The sequence below is a fragment of the Pyrgilauda ruficollis genome, unplaced genomic scaffold (genome assembly GCF_017590135.1).
Source record: "Pyrgilauda ruficollis isolate IOZ18807 unplaced genomic scaffold, ASM1759013v1 scaffold66, whole genome shotgun sequence".
In the NCBI taxonomy this organism is placed as follows: Eukaryota; Metazoa; Chordata; class Aves; order Passeriformes; family Passeridae; genus Pyrgilauda; species Pyrgilauda ruficollis.
Window position 1 is genome coordinate 887,571 of NW_024528377.1, and position 18,258 is coordinate 905,828.

The 18,258-nt window shown below is 41.1% G+C and overlaps 1 protein-coding gene across 16 annotated transcripts in view; it reads left to right on the forward strand.

Moving 5' to 3' along the window:
- WNK1 (WNK lysine deficient protein kinase 1) overlaps positions 1–18,258 on the forward strand; it is a 96,424-nt gene that overhangs the window by 71,015 nt on the left and 7,151 nt on the right. For 15 of the 16 annotated variants that reach the window (XM_041484461.1, XM_041484464.1, XM_041484463.1 and 12 more), the window contains 12 exons: positions 117–233; positions 2,409–2,582; positions 3,353–3,404; positions 3,567–3,704; positions 4,088–5,514; positions 8,215–8,298; positions 11,290–11,376; positions 12,031–12,100; positions 13,589–13,668; positions 14,186–14,844; positions 15,723–15,925; positions 16,948–17,142. In XM_041484461.1, the coding sequence (XP_041340395.1) occupies positions 117–233; positions 2,409–2,582; positions 3,353–3,404; positions 3,567–3,704; positions 4,088–5,514; positions 8,215–8,298; positions 11,290–11,376; positions 12,031–12,100; positions 13,589–13,668; positions 14,186–14,844; positions 15,723–15,925; positions 16,948–17,142 (3,286 nt within the window). The remainder of the gene's footprint in view (positions 1–116; positions 234–2,408; positions 2,583–3,352; positions 3,405–3,566; positions 3,705–4,087; positions 5,515–8,214; positions 8,299–11,289; positions 11,377–12,030; positions 12,101–13,588; positions 13,669–14,185; positions 14,845–15,722; positions 15,926–16,947; positions 17,143–18,258) is intronic. The other variant, XM_041484468.1, reaches the window with a different exon arrangement.

Genomic DNA, 18,258 nt, shown 5'->3' on the forward strand with positions numbered 1-18,258 from the left:
AGATGGAACATGTTTGTATTATACCAGTACTGTTAGTTTTTCTCAGTGAACTTTAAAATCTCAGTGAACTTACATTCTTGTGCTTTTGGTTTGAAGCATTATTTCCTTTGCTTTAGGTTTCCAACAAAGGTGATCGGGTAGTGGAATGCCAGCTGGAGACACACAATCGGAAAATGGTTACTTTCAAATTTGATTTGGATGGTGATAACCCTGAGGAAATAGCTACAATTATGGTAAGATATATTTTAGAGATGGAGACTCGAGTCAGTTTTATTTTTTTGTTTATGGTTTGGAATTGGTCTCCCATGTTGCATGGTGTGTGTTCACCTTATTGGTACGCAACCACAGATAGAAATTCGGCACAAGAGTGGTTTAGAGTCTGGTTATTAATTAATGTTGCATGCACAAGTCACATGAAAATTTGTGTCAGTTTTTACCTTAGAATTGAGGTTTTTATCAAGTGAAAAGACTGCTTCTGTTTTTTTGGTTGGTTTGTTTTTTTGTTTTTTTGGTTTTTTTTTCAAAACTGCAAGCAACCTTCTGGTATTGCCAGGTTAAAAAAATTCTATTTGCTTTTCTAAGAGCAGGCATTGCTACATCTTCAAGCATTTTACTGTTGTCAATTAAAATGGGAAGATTTCCTTTTAAATTAAGAAAGGGGAATTGTATTTTGCTTTTTGAAAGTACATAGTGACTTATGCTGCTCTTGATTTTTATCAAAAGAAAAAGCTTCTCCATTCAATGTATGATGCCCAGGCACAGGAAAGAATTTTTCCTATAGAGATACATTTAAATAAAAGTATTGAGTAGCATAGAATGGAATCCCTATTTCTTTTTTTTTTTAATTTAAACTCTTATTTTTATCTGGTACAGTCTAAATGAGCCTGAGATAGTTTTAATGCTACTGAAGCTGGGATGGGGGGTGACAAAACACAGTATCTTTTGAGAGCTTCTTTGGGCACCTGTGCAGTGCTTATCTTTTGCTTAGAGAGGTGGCAGAGTCTGAATTGGTGTGTGCTGGATTTGTACTTTTCAAAAGGACCCAAACCAGTGATATGGAAGGAATTCTCTACCACTAATGGCTTTCTGAGGAAGAGGGAGAAGTTGGTTCTTGCCTAAATACATATATTAGCACAGTCAATAACATGAGGTCGTGTGCCAGGAAATAAGGAGAGTACACAGATGTCTTTCTTCACCTTAAACCTAAAGTGATCCTATGAAGAAATAAGAGTATGTTTGATTTATGAAAACTAAACAAGCAAAACCAAAACTAAGACACAAGCAACAAAACCCATAAATATTTGAAGATGAGTAGAAGCAAAATATGTGAACTTTGCATTCAAAATGCAGTCACACAGTTAAAAGTGTGCAACCTAATTTAAACATCTCAGTCTGGAGCATGGTGCTCATTGGTTCCTTGCTGAATGCTGAGCAAACTTTAGATGCAAGACTTTGTTTCTTTCTAATCATGATACTGTTAGACATACCCCATATAGTTGCTTGTTGGTCCTAAACTGAAAGCACTGAAGATTTCTTTAACTAGTATCCCGCATTGCAGAGGCTGATACAAGCACATTATGCCTACCTTTCCTTTTCTTGAACCAGCATCCCAGGAATTTGATGTAAAAGCAGTGTCTCAGGCTTTTCCTCTAAGGCACTTTATTTCTCTTTTCCAGCAGACACTCTGTGACTGACAGCTTTACTTCTGTTTCATGGACTGTCTCTGTGAGTTTTTCCATGCATAATTTCAGGAGACAGAATACTCTCACGTGTTAGACCAAATCAAGAATATGATTTGGTCTTTCTAACTACCAAGTATACTTGTTTAAACCAGTTTTATCTAACATAAGCAAGAGAAGTTATTTTCATAAAGCAATACAATGTATTGGAACTAGACAGGCTGTATTTGGAACAAAATTCATTCTGGCTTTTATGTACCACAGCCAGACTTTAAATCAGTGATGTGCAACCTGCATAGAGAAGTTGTATATGGCATGGAAAGAGAAGCACAGAAGGCATCTTGCAATACAGAATTTTCAATTTTATTGTATTATAGTTCTCTTTAAATGTGTCTCTTAAAGCACATTGCATTCATTAGACAGGAGGAATTGCAGTAAGATAAGACTGCTAATTTTAAATTTCCCTGTGGTAAGCAAAGATTGAGGTGACAGTTGATGAAGAAGTGAGGTTGAATGTTCTCCACAGCAAAGATTAAACCAGGGCACACACTTCTGTGCTGAAGATAATTTTAGAAACAGTTGTTTTTCTCTATGGTGTCACCACTTTCATCTTGTTCAGAAGAACAGCAAAGGGAAGACAGACATCAGCACCAAGAGTAAATTGTGGTCATTCAGTATATTGTTTTGAAATTGCTTGTGCAAAATGAATGTTCCTTTGTTCTTTTACAGGTGCAGAATGAGTTTATTTTAGCAACAGAGCGAGACTCATTTGTAGAACAGGTACGAGAGATTATTGAGAAAGCAGATGAAATGCTCAGTGAGGATGCAAGCGTGGAGCCAGAAGGGGATCAGGGGCTGGAGAGTATGCGGACAAAAGATGACGGCTTCTTCCCGGGGTCACAGGTATGTGAAGGACAGACTGCCTCAGCTCTTGGTATCTTCCATTTTGGGTGGTATGGTTTTGTGAGTAGAGCTAGCTAGAAATAGAAACTTCCTGTCATGAGAAATACCAAAGATCAGTAATTAAAAGACAAAAAGAAAAAGCTTCATATCAGAGTGATAGGATAAAATTAAGTTAGAAAGCTAAATAACAGACCTCTTACTTTTTGATGTGTTTGAAGACTTCCGAAGCTGCTGAATCTCCTAACACTCCACTAAACAGACAGTCTTAAATGCTGATGCTTCTTGAATTTGAGATTATTGTGAGGTAGGACAGTAAAACCCCAACCTTGTGCTGTTTTCACTAAACACTGAGAGCCTGGTCTCAGGCCCTCCACCCAGTGAAGTACTAAGAGAGTGGATGGCTCGGTTAGGAAACACAGGTTTTGAAACTGTTTGCTGGGTGCTGAAAATAGTTACATTGCCTGAATCTCTGCCTTAATTACACACTAGTTTGAAACATACATTTATTTGTTGGATGTTTAAGGAAATCAGTTGGATTTCCAAAAGAATTTTCAGATCAAGTTGTTACATTGACAGTCACTAAGCTGAGAGTCTCTAAAAACACTGTAGCTGACATTTATCTGGGCAGAATTCCTCTAGTTTGGTGATGGTGCTTGGGTCCCACGTACTGCTTCCCTTAAATGCCCACATTTCAGTAAGCTAGCATTTTAAGAACTATCTTGTGGGTTTCTGTTTCAGAATAGAAGTTTAAATTTTATCTTACTTTACAGAAATTAGAGTTCAAACAGCCAGATCCTACATCTTCCATGCCACAAAGAATAGGTAAGTCTTTTGTGATTTTTTTCAACAGTTACCTTTTTCTGTTTCAGCGGATGGGTGCAGCCAAGTTTTTTATTTTGTATGATGGAGTGCACATTCCATATTGCAGGTTATGTGCTTAGTTGCAACCTTGTGTTACTAAACATCCACCTTCTTTTTGTTTAGGGGTTCCCTCTAGCTCCTTTACCCAGGTTGTTCATTCTGCTGGAAGACGGTTCATTGTCAGCCCCGTCCCCGAGAACCGATTGAAAGAACAGGGCTTTTTCACATCTGCCGTTGGAGGAAACGAAACTTCAGATATGGGTGAGTTCTCCAAACTCTTACAAGCTGATGCCTAAGACATGTTCATCAAAACTGTGTAGTTAACTGTTCCTGAAGATCTCTCAAGGTATGTGGGGAAGTAGGGAACTGTCTGTGCTGCTAAGAGGTGACCATAATTTGGGTCACACCATGAAGGATTCTTGGAGGAAAACTGCTGATGAGCTGTCTGCAAGACTCTGAAACCTTAATTCTGTATTTTAATATAAGCCTGGGTTTGTGTGTTTTGTTGTTTTGGTGGGGGGTTTTTTGTTTGGTTTGTTGGGGTTTTTTTGATGCTAAGAAGTAAATGTGGTCTTACTCTAGCCATAGACAGTAATACTGTAATGAACTTTTTCAGGTGGACTGATCATTTCCTTTTCTTCCAGTTGCAGCATCTCCTGTACATGGTCCTGGAATGAATCTCTCCCACTCAGCATCTTCACTGAGCTTGCAGCAAGCTTTCTCTGAGATGGGGCATGCTCAGATGACAGAAGGACCTAGCACAGCTCCTCCAGTGTTCAATCAAACAATGCCACCATTTCCACCTGCGCTTTCTACCATGGCGGGCAGTGGTGCAACTCCTGCATCTGTGGCTACTTCTTCAGTATCTGTTTCCTCCAGCACTGGTGTGTCTCTTCCAGGATCTGTTACTTTGCCTTCAGAAAATGCAGCTGTTGGGGCTGCACCAAGCACAAGTGTGCCAAGCTCTATTTCTCCACCTCCAGCCTCACAATCTGGGCAGCAGTCGACCGGTGTCACTTCCAGCGTGAGCGCCCCTGCTTCTTTCTCCTTATCTGCCACGTCCCAGCCTGCTCAACCAGTGACTGCAGACATTGCTGCCAGTGTCAGCACACCATCATCTTCAGCACTGCCATCTGCCCACGTTCCTGGTGTCACTGCTCTCGGTGCTGCCGCACCAGCTGTGACATCTCAGTCTTCTCCTCAGACTGTGAGTAGCATGGCAGCAGCACAGACGTCTGCTGCCCTGTCTCTGGCTCAGAACGTGGCTTTGCAGCTTCCCCAGCTCAGCAGCAGTGGCTCTGTGTCCAGTCTGGCAGAAACAACAGTCGTAAGCGCTCCACAGTCACTACCTGAGAGTGGGCACTCTCTGGATAAATCGCATTCCTGCAATGCAGCTGGCTTATCTCTGCCAATCTGTGCACCTTTATCATCCTCAATAGCATCAAGCATATGTGGTTCAGTCTCTCAGCCAGTGATCCATCCCTTACTTGTTCCATCGGGAATTACATCAACGCCTGTCCTACCCCAGATTTCAGGTGCAACACCCATGTTGCCCCAGGTTCCCTTACCTGGTGTCTTGCCACAACCAGTCACTAACTTGCCTGCAGTACAGCAGACTTTGATCCACAGCCAGCCTCAACCAGCTCCATTGCCCAACCAGCCTCATGTTCACTGTCTGGAGGCTGATGCCGATGCTCAGTCTAAAGCCCCTGGTATTGATGATATAAAGACCCTGGAAGAAAAGCTGCGATCTCTCTTCAGCGAGCACAGTAACGTGGGAACGGTGCACCCATCAGTGTCTCTGGAGACCTCGCTGGTAATGGAAACCACAGTTGTTCCTGGCATCCCAACCACTGCTGTTGCACCAAGCAAACCCCTGACATCCATTAGCACTTGTATACCTCCAAGCAGTTTGCCTCTTGGACCAACTGGCTTGCCAGTGCTGACTCCAGTTGCCACTCCTGGGCAAGTGATCACCCCGGTCAGCTACATCTCGGCCTCGAGCAGCGCGGCCACAGCAGCAGTGAAAGCAGGGACCTCTCCTTCCAAGCCCCCTCTCAGCAGGGTACCGGTAAGGAACACAGCATCAGTGTCCATGTTCATCTCTTGCAGGAAACAGCCTTCTTGGGTTTTCCTCTTTGTACAGAAAAATATTTATTCAGGAAGAAGTTGCTTCATTTAGTGTAGTATTGAAAGGTTTATGCTCTGGTTGTTTTTATGTGTCCCAAGAGATGTTGTATCTTGTCCCCCAGTGGGCAAAAAAAAGTCCAATTCTGTTTTATGCTTCTGAGAGGTGTCTCTTATGTCACTGTTAGTTTTTCTTCTTAAACTACAAAGAATGAAGCAGCTGTGGTTTGCTTTTTGTGTTTGTTTGGGGTTTTTTCTTGATACTGATTTTTTTCAAATAGAATTTGGATGTCTTGCTTTAAATAGCTTTTTATCTTGACCACTTGAGGTACTTGGCCACTAGGCTGAGATGGTTGGTTGTATATTTCACCAAGTGGTGGATTTGAGGTAGTGGAATTTTGCTTCCTGTCATGAACCTGTTCCTTGCAGTCAAGGGTGAACCTGACTGAAAGGGTTTGGGTTTTTTTAAGTTCTCTGCTACTTATTTGATTCCTGGATACTGCTTTCCTTTCAAATGTTAGATTTATGAGAGTGGGATTTTGAGAAATTTAGAAGACGCCTGAAAACAAACCTTTTTTTTTTGTTTACTGACTCATGTTCTACAAGCAAAACACTTTTTCACAAAGAAATTACTCACTGTAACAACTTGAGAGGTGCTGTGGATGTTGTTACCTCTCACCAGCCAGATATACCAATATGTGAAATTTTCCTTTAAATGTCTGCCTGTGTGGGGACACAGCACATTTCAGTATTTTAAACTATTTTGTTAGTCCTTTCCCTAAATGGAAAGGTAGCCCTTCAATGGAAATAAATTGAAGAAACTTTCAGGTATTTAACAAACAAAAAACTTTAATACTCACTACTTTTTGTTTCTGTAATGTTTTTTTTTTTTGTACTCATCAACACTTGGTGTTGGTTTTCTTTAGCCAGCTTTGCTATTAACCAGTTTCAGGCCAATTCAGGCTGAGCCAATGCTCCCAGCATCTCCATTCATTAGTAGTTTTTCCCATGTACTCTTTGTTGTCAAAGACAGTAGAAAATCTCTGCTTTGGAAGAGTGGGAATATGTGCCAGAAAAGTTGATAAGGAAATCTAGACACAAAGACATCCATTAATATTTCAATGAAACTGAAAATCAGAAAAGAAATATTGGGAAAAAAAATGGGAACTGGTATTCATTCAGGAGCAGTCGGAGCAATTAGAAAATTGCTAATTGCAAACCTGTAATTACAAAGACTTGGGTTTAAATGTAATAAATATTATAGGGTTTTTGATTCTCAGTTGTAGAAATCCCACCTCCTCTCTGAAGTTTTCATTTATAAATTTTAAAAGCTTAATTTTGTTTCACTTTTTGTTGTTGCTTAGCATTAAGGAGCTTATTGCTTGAGTCTTCTGGGGCTTGCTAGACTCTGTGTCTGTATATTTATGTTGTTTATGGCCAGACAGTTAAATCTGCTTCAGCTTGTCTTACAAATGCATTTAAAGTATGTTTTGCCTCTTATTTATAAACTAAATGATGAAGTTACCATAGCTTAAAAATTCATCATGCCTCAGAACAGGTAACATCCTCACACGTGTTCCTGCTGCACAGAAAAGTTGAGCTAATGCAACTCGGCCTAGTTCCTGCTGTAATGTTATTGGCAAGATAGATAATTCTGGGAGAGCATCTTCACTGGGCAGCTACTCCTGCAATTTAAAGCATTACTTTGAGCTGTGGTGACACACTGCAGGCCAGAACAGGTTCTGGAGCAGACTGGCCTGTCCCCTGTCCTGCGGGGCTCACGGCCGTACAGGGGCAGGGCGCTGGCCAGCTGTAACTCACGAGGCTGTGTGTGTGCTCAGACTTCATGGGCACTGTCAAACCTCAAGATGACAGCTGAGAATAAGAATTGCAAATTGTGTAATGGGTTGCTTAATTCCTAGAACTTCCCACTTCCCTAACAATGGAAATGACTAACTGGAATGTGCTGTCTGACCTGGTGAGGAGGTTTGATGCCTCCTTCTAACCTTTCGGGTCTCTCTAACCTCCTCCACATAACCTGGATGACTTCCCCCTACCCAGTTGCATGGCCTAATCACCTTCTGTGGGTCATCAACACTTTTCAGGCTCAAAAAGAAGTGATGGATGAAAACATTGGTGTGAGAGCTCTACAAATCTGTTTCTCAACAAGCAGAGACATCCTCAGGCACTGACAGTTCCTGTTCTCAAGTCATGCTGCTTGGAACAATTTGCTGGAAGCACGTAGCTTGCAGTTTCTAATGGACAGTTAACATAGATCTGTTGTAAGGAGACTGAGTACATTCTTGCACCATTTTAGAAATTAAGCTTCTTGAAAGAATTATTTTAGCATTTCTTCCAGACTTGAAAATAATATCCCCAAGATACTTTGTTCTTGGATACTACAGCTTGTTTAAACTGTAAATTGTGGCTGCTCAAGGATAATCTGGATTATAAAATAAAAACAAAGCAAACTTGCCCCAGTTTGGTTGCAAAAGTCCCTTATGTTAACTGTCCAGGAAGGAATTCTCTACACAAAAAAAAAGTTAAGGCTTCTGTTGTATGACATGACTGACTGTAGCTTGGTATCTGATCCTTCTGTTGTTCCATGTCTGACGGACGCGCGTTTCCTCTTCATTATCCATAGGTGCTACCAATAGGTTCTGACCTTCCGGCTGGCACTCCATCCAGTGAGCAGCTGCCTCCTTTTCCAGGACCTTCACTAACTCAGGTGCTACACAATGTGGCAGATTTTATCTGCTTCTTTTCCCTTCAGAGAGCATGTTTCAATTAAACTCTCTGTTGCATGTTATTAATGTTCTTGGTTTTCTTTTCTTTTGACTGAGTAACCCCTCTTGTGTAACTGTAGCAGTAGCCTGAGTGGCTTCAGCACTGGGTGTGAGTGACCTGGTCTAGTGGAAGGTGTCCCTGCCCATGGCAGGGCATTGGAACTGGATGATCTTTTAAGTCCCTTCCAACAAACCATTCTGTGGTTCTGTGCAGCTTGCCCTTCGGGGTGCTGTACCCAGTGCCTAATCAGGCTTAGGGGTTTTAGTGTGTTAATCTGAACTTGAAATATTTTTTTGAAAAATATAATGCAGTGAAGTGTGTGCATAAAACTTGAACCTGTTTTCTTCTTGAAAAGAGTATAGTAGCAAAATAATATGGAAAGCCATATATTGCCGTGAAATGTTTATGAGAATGTAAAATTGCCTTTGTGAATTCCTCATGAGGTTTTGGGATTTAGTTGTTTCTTGTGATGATTTTTGTTTTTTGTTTTGTTCATTTTGTAATTATTACTGCATTCTGATTTCACTAGGCTTTAAGATTTTCAAAACTTTGAACTCTTTATCATAAACATGACTTGAAATGCAGCAGTGTCTTCCCCTGCTTAGCTTCTGTCCTTGTATACCATGGTTAGCTGGGATATTTTGTGTGTAAATTGTGATGCCGAGCAATAGAACAAGAGGCCCTGGGCAGAAACTGATGCACAGAAGTTCCACCTGAACATGAGGAAGAACTTCTTTCCTCTGCAGGTGACCAAGCCCTGGTCAGAGTGTCCAGAGAGGGTGTGGAGTCTCCTTTTTTGGAGATGGCCAGGAACCAGCTGGATGCAGTGCTGTGCCTGGGATGGCCCTGCTTGAGCAGGGAGGTGGGAGCAGGTGACCACTGTGGTCCCTTCCAGCCTGACCCAGTCTGTGGTTCTGTGTGGTTTGTACAACTAAGGCAGATGACATCTGAAATTGGAAGAAAAAGGCTTCTTCATCTGAAATATTTTCTAAAGGTAGCTCGCTTTTACGTCTTGATCTTAGAGCCATAGGCCATATTCCTGCCCTGTGACTAGCAAGGAGATGGGTGTCTCCTTTCTCCAAACTGAGCAAGAAAAAACCGCTTGTTTTTTTCCCCTGATTTCGGAGGCAGAAGCTGGTTTGTCTCTTTTAGTCAGTTCTTTCTGAACCATGCTTTCACTGAAGAGAAGACGACAGCAATTTGGTGATAACTCTTACCTGCATTCTTCCCATGACCAGCTATCAGATGGATCAGGAGACAGCTAGTTTAAAAGCAGTCATATGGAATTCATAGCCCTTTTCATTGCTGGAAACTCAGTATATTAGTAGTATTTTCCCCTGAGCTCAGAAGCACTTGTAGCCACTTCTATGACTCAAGCCACTGTACCACTGCAAAAGGCTGCTTCCTGTTTGTCATGGGTATTTCTGGCAGGATTTGTAGCATGGAAGAGTCACAAATATAGGTCCCTTGCTTCTTGTCCTTTGGAAACAACTTACTGAATTTCACTTCTCATTTGAACTCAGAAGGATTGTCTAGGAATGAAACAAAATTGGAGGAGACCAACTGGATCAAATCTAATTGACTCTTAAGAGCATTTGCTGCTATCACATAATACTATCTGGAAAATTACTGGCTTGTCTTAAAGTAGACAGGCTTGCCTTCTGTGCTGCTTCTGTCACTAGCAGGTGATTACACAACTTTTCCCCTTTCCTTAGTAGCAGACTTGTAATTTGCAGACAGAGCACATGTCATGTCAAGACCAGTTTTGAACAGTCTGTTCTATAGTCTTAAATACCTGTTCTGTTTATTCTTTAATTGCTTTTTAAAGTGTGTTTAGATTAATCTCAAGTTTCATTTTTGTCCCCTTGTTCCATAAGGAAATCTTTATTTCCTGATCATCGTGGTAGCCATTTGTTTAATTGAAGCAAATATCTTCTTGTGAGCATAAGTAATGAGAATTATTTAGTATTTCACGTGACATGTCCCCTCTGTTTTACAGTGTTGGATTAAATTGCCTCACTTGTCATTAACCAGTTGGATTTCTGAATGGAGTCATACGAGTCTGCATCTTCTGCTTTTTTTTCTATAATGGAATTGATACAGGTTTTATTGTTCCTAGGGTTTTTGGTTTTATTGTGAAATCCACGTGTCAGGAAGAATGTTATCCTGGCAACCTTTTGAAAGCATCTTTATGCTATTATGTACCTCTGACTTTCAGTGGAAAGTAGTATTTTTATGTTGTCATGATCCCCACTTCAGTTTTAAAAACAGATACAGCTTCTTTTTTTGTACTTGGAGAGATTAATAGTGCTAAAGTTTGGATGAAGATTTCTCTTCTGTAGGGTCAGAATTGCAGCTTAGTGATATCTGACAATACATTCTTCTTTCAATGTATCTTATGGACATGGCCCTAATTTAGTCATTTTGGGACTTTCTTTATCTTCAAGATATTTTTAGGTAAAATGTTCTTCTCTTCCTCTCCCCAATCCAGCTGGCCAAGTTTGAAAAACATCTTATATTCTAACTGAAACAGCTGAAATCCAAGTAATAAGCATACTTGAGAGATTCTGCCCCTTTCCATTCTTCTCAAGTCAATCCATCTATGTAGCCTCTCTGAGGGAACTTGTGGGTTGGTGGATTTTTTGTGATTGATTGGGTTTGAGTGATATTGTGTTTTTTTCTCTTTTTTTTTTTTTTAAGTTCCAATTAATTTTCCTGTTCTGTTGTTTTTAAACAAGTATGTTGCATGAGTTACTTCTAGGTCTTACTGTACTATACATGTTAAATCTAAATGTGTAGGAAGGAAGCTTGTTAGAAATATGGAAGCTGTACTGAGTGCTTTAAATTTTAATATTGAATATGTCTGTTTCTCAACAAATGCTTTTGTTTTTCCTGAGCTGGGACATTGTTTTACTCTTTTTTTTTTTCTCAGTCCCAACAGCCACTGGAAGATCTGGATGCTCAGCTGAGGAGAACCCTTAGCCCAGAGACCGTCCCAGTGACATCTGCCCCTGCCTGTGTATGTTTGCAATGTTGGCAGTTTAGTAGTCTTGAAAAACCTCAGTGTTTTTTAAAAGTCATACTCTTAGGTCACTGCCTTTAATACCACTACACCAGTATTTAGACTTTTAAAAATAAAAATTCAGAGTCATCTTCCAGTTTGTGGGACTGAGTCAACCAAAATCGGGAAAGTCTGTATATTGCAATAGATTAGGTAATTTCCTGAGGCTGTTTTTTGGTATTAGTTGTTATTCCAACTTTTCTGGTGATGTCACCAAACTGGAAATGGAAGTGACTGTGGAATAAGGGTAAAGAGCACTAAAAAAGCAATATGTGATATGTCAGTCTTAATTTGGGAGGGCTGGTTCAAGTGTGGATCTGAAATTTTAAAAGCCTCTGTTAAAGAGCTTTGGATACTGACTGCAGACAATGACTGACAATACAAGTGGTTATTTATGCATTATTTCTGCACAGGCTAAGGGGTGATCTGCTCACAGCCTCAGGGTTATAAGGCCTGTAAAATCTCTTGTCTTGCATTTGTCTTTTCATGTATCATACTTGGTCCCTGTTGGAAGCAAAAAAATTATGTAATATGCAGTATGCTGGATTTGTTGGCATTCAATGAAACTACTAAGTATTTTAATTTATTTTGTTTTCCTCCTTGAACCTGCAGTCTGTGCCCTCAGTAGCATCAACAGTGGTTACTGGGCCGGTGTCCACAGCAACACAGTGTCTGAAGGATGGTAAGACAGCTGGGATTACTTTGGGTGATTTCTCAGCATGGAGATAGAAATCAAAATTGAACAGAGTAACCACTTGGAAGGTTATAGCCTTTTCTACCAAGTCATGGAATGGCAGCTCCTTGAGGGCATCTTATTAGTTTTTAGTAGCCAGACTGAAATTTTCCCCTGTAGGCCATGAGGAGGGGGGAAATCATAGATACTTACATATTGTAGTGACTCATTTAGGATTTAAAGCTGTCCAAAATGCTAAATTAAGACTCAAAAAGAATCTCCACTATGCTGCTGAGGTACAGCATCAGGACTAGAAGGAACTGTTTTCTATCATGTGTTATGTTCCTGGCAACAACAGTAGGGCCCATTTTGTGTCATTACACTGTGTTCTACATGTAGGATACCTCTCCCTTGCCCTAAGGGTGTTTCATTTCTGTTTGAGCAGAGAAGCCAAGGTTAAACTACTAAAAATTTAAGAAAGGTAGTAAGAAACCCAGACTTGCTTCTTTCTGCTTTAGAGCAACTGAAGGTTGACTGGATGATCACCAGTTAAAGTCTGGATGATCAATGACTTTCATATCTGTATGGATTGATTCACTGGGGGGAATCCAAACACTTGCAAAATAATCTGAGATTTTCCTATCAGTATTCATCTTAATGGTTTTAATTTTTAAAATCTTCTTGTTTTAATAGAAGTTGTTCATACAGTGCTGAAATTTTTTCTTGAGTTGTCTAGTAAACACTATTTAACATGTGTGTGCCTCTGAAGTTGAATAGCAAACCTTCAGAAGCCAATGAAACCGTGAAGGAAAATAAATTATATACTCTCGTTTTGGGACATTGGTGAACTATAATGTAGAATTCATTATTCTGCTAGAATTAGTTGGGTTTTGTCTTTTAAATTTAGAAGATAAAGGTAACCAAACTGGGAAGTTGCTTAATAAACAGTGCAAGCTGTCCAATAGAACTGATTTAAAAATAGAATGTTATTTCGCAGCTTTGTAACTTTATACTGCCAGTGCACACAGCAACAAAATTAGGAGCTGACACCTAAGAGTCCAACCTGGAGAACTTCAGATAGACTGCTTTGAGTAAATGTGGTTTATAGCATTTCTTCAGCTTGCCCCTTTTTGGTCAATAGTTGTCCCCAGTGTTTGTGAAATTTAGATAGTCACTCTGGGTATTGAATCAAAATAAGCTTTTTCTTTCGTAAACCTCTATTTTTTATTATTTGTTTATTTCACCTCTCTGAAATGAGTGTGCTTTTTTTGTTGCCTAGAAGTGTAATTTTGGCAAATACACTGTGCAGGGAAGCTTTGTAGAAAAATGCTTCAACTTGACATTAATAATTAACATTTTAATATGAATATGGTGCTATGAGTCTAGAAGCCTCTTTGGTGTTAACAGATAGTTGAATTTGAAGTGCATAAAAAGAAATGGTTGGAGTTGAAATAATTTCTTTCATTGTTGTCTTAACCCCATTCTCCTTTTCCATAGTTTTGGCAGTAGGTGATGGAGACAGCGGAGCTGTGGCTGCTGCAGCAGGAGCCAGTGTGCTGAAGATGGGACGGTTTCAGGTACCAGCTGCTAAACTCACTTGGCTCTGGTGCAGCATCTTGGGGTGGTTCCTGGTAGTGCCAGCTCAGCGTGCCATGTGCAGGACTTTGCTGTCCATGCAGAGCTTGTGATAGCAGGTCTGCAGATGCTGTTTCCATTCAGGGCAGAGATGGCACAGTCTGTGCAGGTCTAGAGTTGTGAACATAGGGTTTCATCACAGCAGGCTTAGCTGTTGGCCTTGGTCCTTAATGTTGGGCTGCTCTTTCACTAACAGGGCTGGGATGTTCACTGTATTACGTCCTGTTGGTGAAGGAGCCCCATCTGAGGCTGCTGTTTCTTGGAGTTAATCCTCTAGATTACGACAAGTGCTGCTTTGTGTGGCAGTGTTTTGCCTGGAGGAAAGCAGTGGCTTGCTTTGTGGCATACCTAGGAAATGAGTTATTTTCCCCTCTCAGATGCATCTTACCATTAAGGGAAATAAAAGCATCATGTTAAGGAAAAACTAAGGAAGTCTGCATGATTGTGTTTCTATTATAGGTATCGGTGGCAGTGGATGATGTGCTAAAAGAGGGTGACAAACCTGACACGAAGCCAGTGCAATTTGAAACCACCTCCACTGATTCTTCAAGCCTTTCTGGCAGTAGCCCAGAGAGCACGCTGGTAAAGCAGGCTGAGAGCAGGAAGAGTGGGGCCGTGGCTGCTGCTTCCTTGGATGTGGTGGATGGCATTCCTGAGGCAGCTCCTGGGCTGCCACTGCCGGGAGATGCTGCTCAGGCCACCAAGGTTGGGCGCTTCCAGGTGACGACAGCGACGGATCAAGTGGGGCGCTTCTCCGTGTCGAAGGCTCGGGATGAGGTCAGCTGTGCTGAGAAAGAGCCAATGACTCTTCCTCTCTCTGTGGGCTTAGAACAAGTTGCTTCTTCAGCTGCAGCTCCGAAGAAAGAGTTGGAGTCGAGGCAGTCCCCACACATGAATGGTCCATCCTCTGATCCGGAGGTCGCTTTTCTCAGTGGAATGGCTAAGGATTTGGATGATGGCTCAGCGAGCCCAGACTCTGTCCAGCACCTGGGATCGAAGATCAGCCTCCCTGTTCAGAGCCTTAGCAACTCCTTCAACTCTTCCTACATGAGCAGTGACAATGAGTCGGATATTGAAGATGAAGACTTGAAGTTGGAACTCCGTCGGTTGCGGGAGAAGTAAGGCTTTTTCTTTGGGTGGTTGTGTATGGAATAGATGTGACAGGATTAATATGAATTTCACCTGTACATACCTTAGCCTTTGCTCAGTATCAGGAGTCAATGTCAGCATTTATGTGGGAAGTAAGGTTCTTTAGTGGGAAAGCAGTATACAGTTATAACAAAAGAGGAATATACATGTTTGTTGGGCTGAATTTTCTACCCTGTAACCTTGTTGTATGTAGATTGCCAGCTGCACTGTGGATAAGACTGTAGATCTAAGAAAGATTTGGCGTATCACTGGAGTGAGTGGGAAAAACATAGTGTTGTTTGAAAATGACATACAAGTCTCTGCATTTCTGATCTGCATTTCTGGCATTTCTAATGGCTCTTTTCCTGAAGAGACCTTGTTGGCTCAGACAAGAATTTAGAAGTGAAGCAATGTGACCTACTAATTTATTCATACTGAAAGTTGAACTATTTTTTAGGGTAGCGGCAGTTTTAAATCCTGTGTATGCAACTGCTCTGAAACAAATTGTAAGGCGGTAAGGGTGTAGAAGTCTCCAAGGCCATATGTCTGAGAAAATGAGTAATCTAGCTATTCCTGTAGCATTTGAATGCTTTTTTTGTACTTCTGTTTACTCTGGTTTTGTGATTGCAACGTTGGAAACTTAGTTTTGGAATTCTAGCCAGGGCTAGAGCACACTGGAAAATGGCAAGTGTTCTGACATGTGTGTTCAGTGGTTATTATTTAGTGGAAAAGATTTATTTACTTCTTTCTTAAATGTTTGAGAGTTTGACCAAAGAAGCAGCTCAGGGTTGACTGGAGGGGAGGAGTTGTTTGTATCTATGTGTATACCTTGAATTCTTGTAAATCCCACTGTTTTCTAACTTGTTAGGCACCTTAAAGAGATCCAGGAGCTGCAGAGCCGCCAGAAGCAGGAGATTGAGTCACTCTATGTGAAACTTGGAAAGGCTCCACCTGCAGTAATTATTCCCCCAGCTGCACCCCTTTCAGGAAGAAGGAGAAGACCTACGAAAGGAAAAGGCAGCAAGTCCAGTCGTAGCAGCTCCCAGGGACACAAAAGCCCTCAGCTATCAGGTAAGGCTTCCTTCAATATTGTTAGCAGATAAAATAGACCAAGTACCATCTCTCATTCTTAGAGCTGTGTCTCTCTTTGTTTTCTTTTGAGGAGTGTGTGTGTGTGTGTACCAGTTCCCCCCTGAATTTCTTTTATCATTTTTGACATTACTTTTGCTCTTTGGTAGTCTTGCTTGGAACTTTTTCAGTCCACTGAAAAGTCCTGTGACATTGTTCTATTAGAGCAGTTTTAAAGTTGTGGTTTATGTTTTTTAGATATTAGTCATTGGGCTCTGACTAGGAAGAAAAGTGTAAATTTACAGTATGGAAGAAAAGTTTGTTTTTTAAAGATAAACTGTGCTTGTTCCCTCCTGAAACTGATTTTGCAGAATGGGTCTGGTCTCTTTAGTCATCTGCAGAGATTTTTTTTCTCCCTAATTTAATACCACTTAAGCGTGTTATTACTGGTGTCCTTACACTGCAGAAACCCACAGTTGATGGATATTAAAATAGTGGTTTTTTTTCATGGAATTGAAGATTTGTTGTACTTAGAGATTGAGAATCAGTTTCAATTGTCAAGGCTTCCTTTCTTACTAAGACCATTTTTCTGATGAACAGAACTCAGGAACTAGTTCTGTTTACTGATTGAGTGACGTTGATGACAGATACTTTCTGGGTAATTGGAGATTCTCCAATCCTGTAGCAGGAGCAAACAGTATTGGAGGGCCAGCAGTGCCAGCAGAAATATTTGATACTGCTTCTTGTGTATTCACTTTGATAATTCCATGTCATGCTGAGATTTCTGTATCCACTCACCCTGGCTGCTCATTTCTGTTCTGCTGTGTGATAGAGGAGCTCAGTGAGCACATAAACCACCACAGAGTTGTCTTAAAACTGAGGAATTTTTCTGGTCTTATTGCTTTCTCAGAAACTGGAGTAGTTCTCTCCCCCTGCCTCTCCTTCTCTCCTTCTCTGGATTGTCGTGCTTGGTCAGGCTCAAAAATGTACGCAAACCAAAATTTTTACCTTCCTTTTTCCTCTAGGCAACCTGTCAGCTCAAAGTGCACCATCAGTCTTGCCCCCTCAGCAGACCCTTCATCCTCCTGGCAGTGTGCCAGAGACTGGGCAGAACCATTTGTTACAGCCCCTCAAACCTTCACCTTCCAGTGAGAATCTCTACTCTGCCTTCACCAGTGATGGTGCCCTGTCGGTACCGAGCCTTTCGGCGCCAGGCCAAGGTAAGACTCCAAATGCAGTTAGTGGAATTAGCAGTGGAAATGAAGGGTTGGCTTTGTGACACTTGATTTTTAATACCTGGTGTAAAGTAGCTCTGGGGTCCCCAGGTTATGCATGGAGGCTGATAAGAATGTTGTTTGCAACTAGGTTTGTAGTTTCTCACTCAGGGAAGTGTGAGGTGGTTGAAGGTCTGAAACCCCAAGGACAGCACAAGAGAGTGCAGTGGGGTGGTGGCAGCCAAGTTCTGCTGACCTGGGAAAGGTGTTGGCTCAGAGGGAAAGAGAGCACTGAGACTGGAGGGTTGGAAATCACACCAAGGAAGGGGCAGAACAGGTTTGATATTAACAGATAACTGAAATGGTTGGAAGTTTCCAAAGACTTGGAGTCTTAGTCCTTTTAGACTTCCTAGCTGGTTTGGCTGTTTCTGTCAATGGAGTTTTTAACAGTAAAAGGTAAAAAAAGGCTCATGTTCTTCAATTGTGAATTATCCTGGAAGGAAGAGTCAGTGTAGGAGGATGAAATGGTGGGAGTAGTAAATTGGTCATGTACTCAGGTTTCTCGAGTAGTGGGTAGCTTGTTATTAGTATGTTATCAAATAAATTCTCAGGCACAGCTCTGATTTATTCAGTAAGGAGGGCTTTTTTTGCTTGTCTTTAGGGGATGATTCCTTTACTTATCTGAACTTAGCTGTTGTAGGCTTTTTTCCCTTTGCACATCTTTTTGAAAGTCAGTTCTAATGTTCTTCAGTTCTAAAACTGAAGAAGTGCATACAGAAAATGGAAACAGACTTTAAGGAAGAATTTTCTATAGAGCTCTTTTAGGAACTGTTTCAGGCATTTTGGAGCTTCTTGAATCATCTCCCTGCATCCAGAGTTGTGCAGTACCATTTAAAAATCGGGTACTTTTGTCAGGATTTGGCTTTCCTATAGATTGCAACTTTATAGTTGGCTTATGTCCTGGAGAGTGGCAGTGGCCTCATGTCTGGAGGTGCTGGAGGGAGTCTCTTCACTCCGTATATTGTCTCTGTACTCCTTGGTCCACACTTTGAGACTTATTCTTGTGTGTTGTGATTGCATTTCATCCTTCCAACTTCAAGTTGCTAACATCTTGTAGTGGTG